Source organism: Carcharhinus amblyrhynchos, chromosome 4, assembly GCF_965287045.1.
Source record: "Carcharhinus amblyrhynchos chromosome 4, sCarAmb.v2.hapA, whole genome shotgun sequence".
Lineage (NCBI taxonomy): Eukaryota > Metazoa > Chordata > Chondrichthyes > Carcharhiniformes > Carcharhinidae > Carcharhinus > Carcharhinus amblyrhynchos.
The window spans coordinates 52,049,970-52,064,441 of record NC_137327.1 but is presented as its reverse complement, the minus strand read 5'-3'; the positions used below and the strand labels follow the sequence as shown (position 1 = coordinate 52,064,441).

Sequence of the window (14,472 nt, the reverse complement as noted above, 5' to 3'; positions counted from 1 at the left end):
TTGCTTTACTTCATCACTGTATTTTGGGTTTGTCTATGTTCACCCAAGGCGGCAGATAGGGCCTTGCTTTAACATCTGCTTGACGAGAACACCTGACAGTGCAGCATTCCCTCAGTATGGCGCTGTTAGTCCAGAATTTGTGCTTAAAGTCTCTGGAGTGGAGCCTGAACCCACAACCTTCTGACTCAGATACAAGACTGCTACCAGCTGAGTCACTGCTGTGAAATGAGGCAATGTCAGTTTTCGAACACGGGGACAAACAGATGGCTTTCCAAACAATGCTCACTTGACAAGTAAATACCCTTTGTTTTTAAAAAAATGCTTCAATGAGTAGATGCCCAACTTATAAAACACTTGATGGTCAAAAATATGGCCCACATTTGTAGATTCGTGGGATTCAACTTCCCTGAACTCTTATATTTCAAATGCAGACCCAGGATTTACTCAACAGATGCACAGAAAATGCAAATGGCCCTCCTGTAGTTCTAAAGGGATCAGTGACCTTTATGGATTACAGATCCATTAATTACTAGAATCTAAATGATTTACATTCGTAACTGCTTGTTTTTTAGCATAAAATTTAAAGCTGATTATCCCAAAATAGCAGACAATTCTGAGTAATTAGCCAGTTGATCACATTGCCAAAACTACTGTACTGCATCTCACAATGCTTCAGATATATCTTATTAAATGCAAAAACAGATCAAAAGCATTGTTCCATTGGAAAATCTACAGTTACCCTTTCAGATTTTTTCTTTTAGAAGTCTTAGGAAGGATTGTAATAAATACACTGCCTCCCAATGGCTCTGTTTCCAGATTTTCACCTTGCATTGTTACAACTCAATTTCATCTGGCATAAGCCAACAGCTTCAAGCTCTTCATTATTGTACATCAGTTGGCTCCAAATTGGCAGAAAAGGCCTGAGATTTGGTTGTGGTGGAAATAAAGCTCTCAGCACAGTGTTGAAGGAAGGGTTCAGTGTTCCTGTGTGATGCTACTCAATGCCACAGAACAGAGAAAAGGAAGCAAAATTCAAGGGCACGTTAGTTGCTCCAAGTTGATATGATTTGACAGGTGTTAGACAAGTGTGACTGAAATTTTCATAAGGTGCAGCTACGCCTGCTAGAGGTCAAAATGATGAAGTGAAGGCAGCCATTTCAGAGCTGGCATGATCAGGTCCACAATGTCTGAATTAAGAAGTTCAAAGCAACTCCTTTGTCACTGTGACTTAAACCTTAGAGGCACATTAAAATCTTCAAGGTAATGGTGGAATTTTCCAGTATTTGCAGAGTGCAGACTGAGGTGAGTAAACCCTCATGCAGCTCGCTGGCTGCACTGTCGACTTTTCTCGACACATTCAGCAGCACTCTGCACAGTAGAAATCGCATAGCATGGCCCTGTCACGGGTATGGCCTAATACTGCTGGCAGAGATCACCCCGATGCGTGATAGATAAAATCCACTCCCCTCCCCCCGCCTCAATGAATAAGGGAATCCTCATCAACATACATGAGGGCAACACCCACCCAATGGAGATTGCCAGAGCAGCCCCTGTTTCTTTTTGTACAGAAACAAAGTCACTTCAGCCAATCTGTTCCCTTCTTTGGTTAACTAGGGGTGACAAGAGTGAAGCTGCCTTAAGATTAACCATCTGGAAACATCCTCGTGATTCTTGCCCTGCTCTCCCACCATTTCAACATCCAACTTTTCAAACAATTCCAGGATTTTTACCCCCATTGCTCCATCTGGAAGTTTATTCAGGGTGCTTAACTATTTCCTGTTATGACTCCTAAAATGACCCTCATCGTGTCACTATTCTACGAGAATTTAAACTAATTTTCTGGATTAACTTTTCCCATTCCTTCTTGTTGACTTAAAAAAAACCGTCCCTGTCAGGTGAAAATCCCACATTTCTCCAATGGAAATGAAAGGTCAGGTGTGTTCTATAAGTGCTGGACAATCCACTTTACTGGTTTACCTCAAACTGAAATATTACATCTAGGTCTCTTTCAGTTTCCTCTTTAGCTGGTTCAACATGATTCATCAAGTACAAATGTTGCTTATTTCTCTTTACTCTGCATAGTACTTTACACCATCTGAACTGAACTTCATTCACCATTGCTCTGCCCACTGGTATACCTTGTTCAACTCATTTTGTACACTGAACTCTCTCTTCGGATTCCATTGCTCCTGGTAGTTCAATAGGATCTGTAAATGTGACTATTTCACACTGCTTTTTTGAATCAAACTAATCTAATGATTGAACTCATTACAATTTTGTATAAAAATAATGAACCATCTTCCTGGCATCCCAAGCTTTGCTGTGGGCTAGGCACAATATTTGGCAATACTTTAATCTAGTCTGCCAATTCACACTACTGCAGCAGTCACTTAAATATAATCTGACTTCTGGCACAGTTACAATAACTGGCAAAAGGTACAATGAATTCATCCATAATTAGCAGCTTGACAAAATTATAATTGATACAAAGTTCTCAGTAAATTACTACAAGATTAGAATATTCACAAGGGAAGGTATGAGGAATATGCCCTCCCCAATAATATCCCAAGTAAAATCTGACAGCACTGTTCTAATCCTCCAAAATCACAATACATGTGCGGTGAGAAGTACTGCAATTTCCAATTGACTCACTGGGGCTGTGCACTGGCTGGAAACAGTGCCCAGGAGCAAAGCCAATGAACAAGTGTCATCCTCAGGGTTAACGCAAACTAAACTCTGGCGATTATATCACATTGCACGCAAAAAAAAAACAGGGATGCGGTTTACCAGAGGGTTGGGATGTTTTCAAATGTGATTCTTCAGTTTTTTGCTCATCTATAATTAGATCTGAAGGATGACCACTCCATTGGAGTTTACAGGAGAGCTCAGTGCTTGCTCTGTGCCCCTGAAGAAAACAATAGATGAGCTCATCCCTGCACATGCTTCTGAACAATGTGCCTCAGTGTATCCAGCGGTTCCATTAACCATTTCAATTATTGATTGAGCATGCTTGTCTTTTTTTTAAACCCATAGCACTCCACTTGGTTTCTTATAATCAAAAAGTATACTTTCAATTCCTAAGATCAGGATTGGTCAATCTAAAAAGAGCTGGTCTATTAATGCTGAGATTTTATTCATTCATCTGCGGCAGTTTTTGAACCAGCAACGTCTACAGTCCAGACAATCTGGAGGTCTAAAGCAATAATGTAAACTAATGGTAGTAAGGTGGTTAGGGAAAACATTCCAGTCCAGGCTTTAAGGCTAAATCAGCAGTAGCAAAAGGACCATAATGATGCAAGAATGGGTGTGTACATGTTTGCATGCATCAGATGAGTGAAATGGTGCCTGGATATTCCTGGTACATAGCACATGGTTACGGTCTCAGAAGATACACTTGCTCTTACATTCACTTGGGATCAGAGAGGTCACAATATGAAAATGCTTGTTCATGTGTGACACAGTTTGCCTGATTTATGCCACTAATTTTCTGTCACTAATGAGATCCTAAATTAACCCAGCTCCTTGCAGAGAGTTACTGATCTAGACAATGCCATCTCAGGGAAGTAGTGAATGAGGAACAGCAGCTTCCCAATAGGGAGGATGGGAAAGTTATCAAGCAAATCATTGGAAGCTGCTCTAGTAGCCTGCCTAGAGGCTAATTACACCACTTGCCATCAGATTGTGTGTCAATTTTTTGGTTTGTCAAGTGTTCATTAATACAAGGTGGGTGAGAGAAGAATGGAGAGATTCACCAAAAGTAAATGGGTACCTTGTATTAACCATTGTTTGCCACTTGCATTGTTTATCAGTAAACTGAACGGCATTGGAAATCCCAGCTCAAACAACAGAAGTCTCTGTACCACTCAATATCCATTTCCTGCTAATAAACCATCACTATAGTTAGCACAGCTGATGGTAGCACACTCACCTTTCAGGCTAAAGGTTCAGGTCTCTCTCCAGATACTTGAACACAATGTCCAGATGAGCATTTACATAAGAACATAAGAAATAGGAGCAGGAGTAGGCCATCTAGCCCTTCGAGCCTGCCCCGCCATTCAATAAGATCATGGCTGATCTGTCGTGGCTCAGTTCCACATTCCCGCCCTCTCCCCACAACCCTTAATCCCCTCTCTTATCAAAAACCCATCAACCCGCATCTTAAAAATATTTAGCGAGGCAGCCTCCATCACCTCAACGGGCAGAGAATTCCAGAGATTCACCACCCTTTGAGTGAAGAAGTTCTTCCTCGACTCCGTTCTAAACCCCCCCCCCCTTTATCTTGAGGCTGTGCCCCCTAGTCCTACTGTCCTTTCTGAGCGGGAAGAGTCTCTCCACCTCTATCCTATCCATCCCATTCATCATCTTATACGTCTCAATGAGATCTCCCCTCATTCTTCTAAACTCTAACGAGTACAAGCCTAGTTTATTCAGCCTCTCCTCATAGCTCAACCCCCTCATTCATTATCAGAGGTGCCATCTTGTGGATAAGGCAGTGCCTATCCTTTCAGGTGGCCATGTGCAGATTGACCATCATATTTTCTATATGACAACTGCTACTACAATTCAATAGGTTCTTCACTGGTGTTGGCATGTTCTGAAGTTGTGAAAGCTGCTATATAAATTCAATTCCTACCACATTACAAGAAATGCAGACTTTGCTGATTGCCATGCATTTGATTTGTTGTAATATCCTTAAATTCCTATTATAAATATGGGGTCAGTATATAAGGTGAAAAGACTCTTTACTACGATTAATGAGACTGTATGTTTCAAGACTGCAGGCACACAAACGGCTTCTCAGCTATGATTCCTCCAAATTAGCTTCTTCTTAGGAATCCATACTGAATATCTAAACTTAAATATGCAATTTTTTAAAAAGTCTTTTGCTAGAGGAGATGACCTAAATTGGCCCATTCTTAACTGTGAGATGTATTTCAAGTCTGCATCACAGTGATAACAAAACCTTATGTGACTGATTATTAACTGCTGGAGTAAAGTGACTTTTCAGTACCCTGGACAGAGCACAGCATTCAGGCACTTCCTTATTTTGCCTGTTGGTTTTTGATCCAAGATCCTTGTTGAAGAAAGTCACTGAGATTAACCCGAGTGACTCAGGGAGCACAAACTAAGCAGGCATTTGTGTTTGTTTGCAAATCGGAGTCCCAGATTTTGGGAGCGATTGAATGAGAGGGGGAAATCAGAAAGGGAAATTCTGTACTCTGGTCTAATTTCCAATTCCATAGTGTTCAATGACTTTCAATTGACTTGAATCAACTGGTGTCAAGCCCATGACTCGTTAATGGGCCCTTTGAGCTGGAATTGGCTTATGTTAAAATTTGTTCCATCGCAAATTAAAACCGTGCAAGAATCTGTAGATTGTCAAACATACTGACCTGACATTGTATTTAATAGGCTGGTGTGGACTTCAGTTAAACAAAAAGTGGAAATCTCCACCAAGGGAGCTGGCTTTTGCCTCAAGTGTTACTGGCTGCTTGTAGTGCATACCAAGCACTTTCTAGCCCCCTTCTCCCAGAAATGAGCAGAGTCCCTGAACATCCAATCTGAGTTAAGAGGAGCTTCATGGCAGATGAGGCATGATCTAATTGATGGGTGGATCAGGTTGAATGGCCTATATCTGTTCCAATTTTGAAATCGTATCCCTTCTACCATTCCTTGGACTGTTCAAAGCCTCATTCCCTGCCCTGCAAAATTGTTTAGCCCAAACCATCAACCCTTTCACAAGAATGCAGCATTTGCGTGAGGGTTGTGAATTCATACACCTACACTGTTACCATAACTTTTAATGCAACTATCATTCTGCACATCAGTAGCACCCAAGTGAACTGCAGATTCTGAGTTTACTAAGGTTAAGCATAGATGAGTTGATATGATAAGCTAATAAACAATTGCTAAGGAATTATTTGTGCTCAGAAAGGATACAGAAATGCCACCAATGCAAGAAAATTGAATAAAAGCGCTCATATCTTTACTTCCTAACTGCACTGGAAGCTTGTGTGATACCTACTGAGTGAGGCAGAGGGACTGTCGCCTGGGCCTTCTGCTCTCAGCCGGACCTAGGTGACTCTATCTGAATGTGTCACTGTTCCCAGACTTTTCTCCTCAATACTGTCTTGAACATTTTTTCTAGCTATATTGATGTAATCAAGCAAATAATAATCTTTAGAATTAATGTCCATGGATGGATGAGTTGCATTCTAAGTCTTACTCTATTTTACCCGACCAAGATGCCAAAATCTAAGCTTAAGCAGACATTTGCTGGGAGCTGTAATAAAACAAGGCAAATACGCCCTCAGAATCTATGACAGTCAATAGGGAGATGAGAACATGTTCCCAATTACCTCAATATCTCATTCAAAACCAGTTAATCCAGATCAAGTTGAAGTCAAATCCACTTCAAATCCAGAGTCAAAGCGGGAGTGTTCCACTCCACTCTTTCGAGCTTCACTATTTGGAGTGGATTTAAACCCATGCTGCAGAGATTAAAGAACTTTATTTATGCTCTTTCTGTAATCCCAATTGATATGAGTGGTATTGGTACCAAACACTGGTGAAATTGAAGACATCCTCGCTACCCTTGTGGGACTCCGCTCATTTTCAATTTACTAACTCATGGCATCTCAAAACACAATTCTTTTACTTCTGACTGGCGTGGCAACTCAAAATAACACTGTCTCTGGTTGTGGTTGCTTCAATTAATTGTTTCAGAACCTTGCATCAGTTGCAGATGAGAGAGGATTTCCAACTCATCCAGCCCACCCATCCACTTTTCTAACAACCTAAATTTCACTTGTTAACAGGGACCTGGTTAGTCCCTTCTAGAAACCCATTTAATATTTATTTGTTCTATCAACCTGTTAGTTTCAGACATAAAATGTTTCTCCTCAGGCGATAGATATAACTTCTTTTGCTTGATTTTCTTTAAGGTGAAGAACTTAGTGGAATTGTCAACGTATAGTGGGACAATCCATTATTACTGACATTTACAGTTGGTTACAGCATCTGGTATGCCATGAGTTAATCTGCCAGGCCTGGGTTTACCCATGGGATTACGCTTCAGCGGTTAATATTCACCTAAATGCTTTACCAATCCTCTGAAGCCTTACATTTGTGTGCAGTTGTGCATAAAAACTATTCCTTCTTCCACCCCACTTGGGCCCCTCCAGTACCTTGCCCAAGAGGGTGTTTTTTTTTGCATGTTTGACTGTAGACAGTAAATTTTGTAGGCTATTTGACTATCAAGACATTACAGATGAGCCCAATCTCTGCTTGTACAAAGTGCACTTTCCAAGTGAAGGCAGGGGCATAATGGAAGGGACATTCTCTCTGGGAGTCTGTTTGAGGCCAGGTGAGACAGTCACTGGACAGCAATAAGGAGCGCAAACTTTAAGATTATTTTATTCCCCCACCTTTTGTTAAGGGCACTAAAACCGACTATTCATCAGGCAACAGCACTGGCTAGGCCAGTAGAGATTCTGCTTCATACTTGGAACCTTTTGGTTAGGTTTCATCAGGTGAGCTCACATTTGCCTCTTATACCAACATATGATTCTGAGATACATGAAGTAACAAGTAGTCAAACAGGCAGTGAGATAGAGAAACCCAAAGCATTTTATTTTCTTCTCCATTAATTATCCTGATTAATAATATGGCCAGTCTCAGAGATGCACCTATAACCACTCTTCAGTTAATGGTTGTTAGTTCACGTATTGTCTAATGCTCTTCAATTTGGATGAAAATCTTGTCATACCATGATAGCTAACTATATTGGTATACTTTAAATGAAAAAATGATTTTTAACTGGCTGTTTACAGAAGTGGTAGAATCACAAAATAATATCAGCAGTTCCACGCTCAATAACACGTCACTCATGTTAAATCTGTGACTGGCTGAATTGGTACTGCATCATTTAAAAGTACAATGGCACTTTGCATTTTGTAAATTTGTCTAACAAGGATTTTTTTTTCAAAAAGGGATCTTTTTAATTTTAAAACAATTCTAAAAATGGCAGCTGAAGTAATCACTTGCAATCAGCTGGTTTGATGAAGCAAGTTTCAAAAAAATAGATTGAACAGTAATAGAAAGTAATCAGAACTAAACAAATTAATTTAAATGCCCAAACATGAAAATCAGACCGGCACAGCAGGAGCCGAATAAAAATGACTATGACTTGAGAAATTTCTGCAGAATTTCTATGTGAATGTATTCCCATATGACCACAGTCAAGGGTCCAAGTTTTAGAAACCAATCCTAGTCACTAACACTTGAGCTCTCTTTAGATGAGAGAAGGAAAGATAAGGAGTTATTAATAACCCAAAGTGAGAATTAAATTCTCCACACTCCTTCCTCAGCTGGGATGTGCTGCCAATAAGTACTGTATATAGAGACTTATCAGAAGTGTTATCACGTAGTTTATGCAAAGGGCTACAAACACAGAAGATATAACTCGGTACATGCATATTTGAAGGAGGCTAGGTGGTATTTGAACTGAGTTGTATTATGCCTGATTATACTAACATCAGAATAAAGAAAAATAGTGCGGAACTGCAACTCCTTCTAATAAACAATGGTATTTTTAATTTTTCCCGAATCTTTTGAACAGCTAGGTCTATAAGATGCACTGACCACAAAGGGTAAATATGTAACCTATTCCTAGGACACTGCAATGCCATTAGCATGCAGGCATTACCAGCTGGCAATCTCAGGAGGATAACCTAGTCCCCCATCAATTCCATTCCAAGTCAATACCTTCTGTACACATCTCTAAATAAATCAGTCCTGAGCGAATAACCTCTGAAGTGTAGCTAACCATATCACACCAGTCTTCAGGGAATAGTCTCTACATAACACCACTCGTCACAAGATACCTTTCAGCTGTCTCAGAACTGGGAAGCTCAGGGGAAGAGGAGAAGAGTGAAAAACTTGGTCATGGATTTTGAGGAGGTTTTTGAAGGAAAGGAGAAAATGTGCAGGACAAGAGATCAAAGAAAAGCAGAATGTTAAGGGCACAAAATAATTTGACTTAGGGCAGAGGGTACCTGCTGAAATCTTGGATTGAAAGAAAGACTGGGGAGGGTCAAAGGAGTAAGAACAAGATGGCAGCTAGGATTTTGAAATTAATATTCTGGAAATCAGCAGAGGTTAGCAAGGACAGGAGTAATGAGTATGCAGAGATTTCTATTGTATGACAGCTTCATCACTGTGGCTCAAAGAATGCCGAAAATGATGAAGGAATGACTGAAAGTCTCAGCAGTTGTGGGAATGTTGTCAGGGCATTAGACTGAACAGTTTCAGAGGTGAACGCAAAGATATTTAGCTATAGACTAAGCACAGGGCCTGGGTGGTGCACAGTTGAGTTCCATCAAGCAGCATCGGACAAAGGCAAAATCAACATCATTTGATTTAAGCCGATCAGAATGACTTCACTCCTGTTCGCACGAACTGAACAAAATTTCAGCTAGTTCAGGATCCAATGCAAAAAGTGTCAGATATAAAAATGCCAGTTATGGAATCAAACACGAAACAGTGTGATACTCTGGGCAGACATATATCTTTATATTATTGGCAAAAAGCATTATAGAAGTTATGAATAGGAGAGAAACCAGGAATTGACCTTCTGGGCCTATCAGTAATGAACGATTGGGCATTGGAAGCTGAAATATTGTAAAATATATGTTTAATTCATTTCAATAACATAGAATGGAACCAGAAGAATACAATGCTGCTGAGGTGAGCTGTAGAGGACTAGCGATGGAAGAGAATGGAATGGTTAATCGTACAAGTCACAGAGAGATGGAGAAGGAAGAGAACACCACAATCACTCACATAAGTTGTCAATGATGACTCTGAGCAAGAGAGTCTGAGTTGGACATGGATAGCACCAGACTGGAAGAACTGAAGCAGGGAATGGTGGATGGGTTGAGTGGAACCAATAGATTCAAGGTGTTTGGTTGAAGATAATTTTGGAGGGGGGTGGTTCTAGGCTGAGAGGACAGGAAAGTTGATAGGCATTTCAATTTTAAAAGCATGAGCATTTCTCAGAGGAAGATGAAACTGACAAGAGCTGGTTGAAGATGAACAAGTGTTGCAGGATAGGAAGATAATTGGGCAGCTGGTGGATAGCATCAATTTTGAGGAAGTTGTCATTATCTTCTTGCTTCAGGCGTAAGAACTGAGAATGGAGTAAATGGAGAAGGGAAGCTTGCAGAAGGTTGTTTATTCTGAAAGTGTTGCCAATGGTCTCTTGCATGAACCTGGAGCAGGGAGTTGTTTGGCCACAGAGTATCCTCTGTATAGCACTTCTAATTATACCCACAGAAATATCTTCTACAAAAACACCTCTAATCACATTACACAGTCTTAAGGGAATATCCTCTACATAACAACTATAATCATATCACACTGGACTCAAGGGAGTTACCAGCTATAGAATACACACGCTTGTGACCCATCAGGCCTGGATGAGCACTTTCTAATATTAACCCTTAGTTTATTTACTTTTTCCATGCCCAGTGCCATAAGGTATATCATACTGCATATGCTGTGTCCTTTAACTTTCACAGTGGGGTATCTCTTACAATCGAATTAAGGTCATTTGAAACAGAAACTGTACAAACTAAACAGCCATACATTTAATATCTAGTCCAAGGTGATGAATCTCAGGCAAAGCTGCAATTCTGCCTCAGCACCTGTGGGTTAGGGAGAAAAAGATTGGCCAGTATGCCTGCTCCTTTTCACTAACCAATAATTCCTGCTGAAACTGCGAACGTGTGATCAGGTATCATGGCATTGTGCTTAGCTGGGAGTGTACCCATCATGGATCAGGCTGATAACTCTGTCTGTGAAAATCTACACATGGCCACTGGTGTGCTAGCAAAGGAAGCCTGGTCCTGGATTCATATTCCATTACAGAGTCAAAACCACTGGGAGTAAGAGGAGTAGGGCGCAGAGAAAAAAGCAGAGAAGAAGTATCCATTGTGCTACAAGTAAAGTTATCATATTCTACAAATGCTCTAAGTTAGATAGTCTTGCAACGGAATAGTCCAGCAAGCTTTTAGCAAAATACATTAAAGTCTAATTGCGGTGGACGAGGGCTGCACTCTGTAACATTAAAAGTCAAGGCTTCTATAACAAACTAGATGATTGCAAGCAAGCTACAACCTACTTGCTTGAAGAAAGAGGTTCACATGATGCCATAAACAGTGACTGTGCAACTTTAACTGTTCACTATGCTATTTTAGCCCACCATTTCTAAGCAAATGGAGTTATTGTGTGTCATTTACGCTGGATGTAAAATCTGAAATGTTCCCAAAGACAGCTCACAACCAAAAAAGGAATTCAAACCATCATCGGGATTTTGCGACTTTGTCCAGGAAAGACTCATACAATCCCTTTTGAGGCGAAGGAAGGATTCCGTTCTGCGAGCCTCGCCTGCCCCGAAATCAGGCAATAAAATTCCGGTCCATATCTCTTCATCACTCCTACATGGGGATCGAATGCACCCCTCCCATTAGGATTCTAACTTAACAACTGTCAATATCTCAATGTTAGCTTTGAAACCCTTAACCCTTACTTGGCTTCTGGAGATGACCCTACACCAGGAGATTGTAATAGAAAAATAATTGAGTGACTATGAGGAATTTCTCAGAAGTAAACACAGGATGCTGATCAGATGGCAGAACTAAATACTACATGATCTGTACCTTCAGAGAAGATGGTCATCTTTGTACATTTCAGATTCTGGGTTCTTACATCACAATTTTTTTTCACTAATGCATTGCACAGCACAAGGAAAGATCATGCAGCTTCATGTGTTGGTCAGCTTTCTACTAACATCTCAAAAATGTTACCATAGCAATTACAAATTTATATCTCTATGAAGTAAGTAAAGGAGTCTGCAAACTGGGTATTAATCCATTGCATCTAAATGGGTTTTACAGTTTTTTATTTAATGGGTACAATGAATGGATGCTAGAAGTAGAAAGGTTACCACATTCTACCATCAGGATTGGTTGATATTATGCCTGAGGGTTATGTTGTGTGGATGCATTGAGGATGGGTCTAGAAGTCTGTAATTCAGTCAGCTCAGGCCTTTAACAATAATGCCAGAATTGTAACCCAATAGCAAAACGAACTCCGTATCAAGCCTGAGGCTGCAATTTTATACAAACATCAATTCAAAAATCACTGAGGAAATGGTGCAATCACCAAACCACTGGAGGGAGTACACATACTCGGCACACATACAACTGCACATATGCATGATCATGACAAAACAGCTGAAGGCAACAGAGGGACTAATGCTCTGTTTAAAATCTATTAACATCAGCTGCTTTTCGTAAAGGTAATGTACATGTTCCAAGTGCGATGGTGGCACACGTTATCCATTTTGTTCTGAGCTGGCTGTGTGATCCAATTCATAACATGATTGGGATTTGAATCTGGAGTAAAGTTCAAATCTGGTAGAGACATAGCGGAATTCTCCCAAGCCCCCACTGGCGAGTTTGATGGCAGGTGCGGGTGAAAAATATGATGGGAGGCCAAAAAATTGGTTTCATCCAATGTGAATTTATGATGGGATCCACAGCTGTTCTGCCACGGCAGGTCAGGAAACTTGTCAGAAGCCAAACTGAACCTCATTTGTATCCTGTTAATGGGATGACTATGAAGTTGTCCGTCTCCCCAATTCCCCCCGTCCCCCTGCCATAGTTTCCACAATACTGGCAAGAAAACCCAATGGCATGGAACATGTTTGGAACAATGTTCTATGGTTCTGTGTGGATCTCAGGACTCATCTAAATAATGCCAGAGGCTGCCTCCAGAGTTCAGGATGGAGGCCGCTGGCAACCCTGAACACTGCAGCAGTGGGTGGGGAGAGCATCTTCAGGGGGAACCTTCCAGATTTGATGTCCTGGAGAGGAGTCACTTTCCAGCCTCAAAAACGTTCCTGGAGGTCCAAATTCTTTGTCTGGAGGTCTATCTTCTCATCTTGGAACGCTCACAGAGACCCATCTTCATTATCAGGAGGTCCACCTTCTTTCTTCAATAGTGGGTCAGCGATGTTGGTGCCTTTTCAATATGACGCCTGGACTTGATGATGAACTACATGACTTCTAGGCCTGACCCGCCACTGAATATGATGTGAAAAACTCACATGCATAAGTAATAAGATCAGGACAAAGGTTTTGGTGTCATTTCCCGCCAGCCTCCAGAGTGGAAAACACTCCACGTTCCCACCCCCTCACCACAGCACTTAGTCTCAGAATGGGAGAACTCCACCCATATACTCTCTCTGGGCATTATAAGCACTGGGCACAACTGAATTGGCAAACTCAGCATTTTTAATGTGAACAAATCATCAATGCCTTTGCTCTCCAGGAAACAAAACACAAGTTTGTTTTAATATAACACATGGAGGCCACTGTAAGCACCTCAAGTTGATTTGTGCTGGACTTGCTAAGTAGCATCATTGATGACTATCAGTCAAGGAGTCAAGTATGACAGATACAGAGTTACATCATGTATTCCATTTAAATTCTAAACTTAAAAGCAGCCACATTGGGACAGTTGAGCACAGACAGTCAACTGAACACGGACGAAAAGGATCAATCCACATCCAAAATGTATCTTGTACTTGAGATTCCACTAATGCCACAAGAGTCTTTTGTTGTTTGTTTGACAAGCAAATTCCAATATCCAACTTCTGATTTGAGAAAGAACTATGTAAATTCCAGTGCTGACCATTTAATCAAACAAAGCCAACATTTATCGCACATGCATGCCTCATGCTGATGTTGCCCTGGTTCGATTAGATTAATTGTAATAGTTTTCTTAGCTCAGTTAATAACCAGGCTTCCTCCCCCCATATGTTTTTGAACGTGCTTACCTTCCTCTCCTTGTCACCATACTCGATGCCCAAGGTATCCATGGCACGGACAATGGCCGCCAATGATTGAATGGTGTTGCTGTACACCACAGGCTTGTACTGCTTCACATCGTCGCCAGAGAAACCATCCTCATGGATAATCCTGGAAAAATACAATGCAAATGTTACAAGGAAATGACTAATACAGTCCCAAAACCAGGCTGGCAGTCCTCCTAACAATGCTGTCGACAGATGATTATCACAATTCCAATAATGACTAATCTCTTTTTATTCTCTGAATATCTTGTTAAATTTCATTTTTAGAATTTATCCTTTAGATTCCTGGTCACCTTTTATGAGCTTCCACCTGACTGTTTGAAACCCTTTTTAAAGCATCTTGTGTTTTTCCTATATCTTATTGATTATTAATCTCACTATTTAGCAACCTTGTTCCAGGTCTCCAATATTAACCTTCTTCTAACCACATGTGTCTAATCGGGAGTCCAGATGTGGCAAATTGTAATTGATTACTAAATTATAGGGCATGTAATCTAAATGTTCATTTTCACACAAGGTGTGCATTTGGACTT

General features: G+C 40.7%; 1 protein-coding gene across 2 annotated transcripts in view; it reads right to left on the bottom strand.

Moving 5' to 3' along the window:
• Nucleotides 1-14,472, bottom strand: part of LOC145342010 (guanine nucleotide-binding protein G(o) subunit alpha) — a 231,442-nt gene that overhangs the window by 131,315 nt on the left and 85,655 nt on the right. For both annotated transcript variants that reach the window (XM_080187142.1, XM_080187143.1), the window contains exon 3: nt 13,904-14,045. In XM_080187142.1, the coding sequence (XP_080043268.1) occupies nt 13,904-14,045 (142 nt within the window). The remainder of the gene's footprint in view (nt 1-13,903; nt 14,046-14,472) is intronic.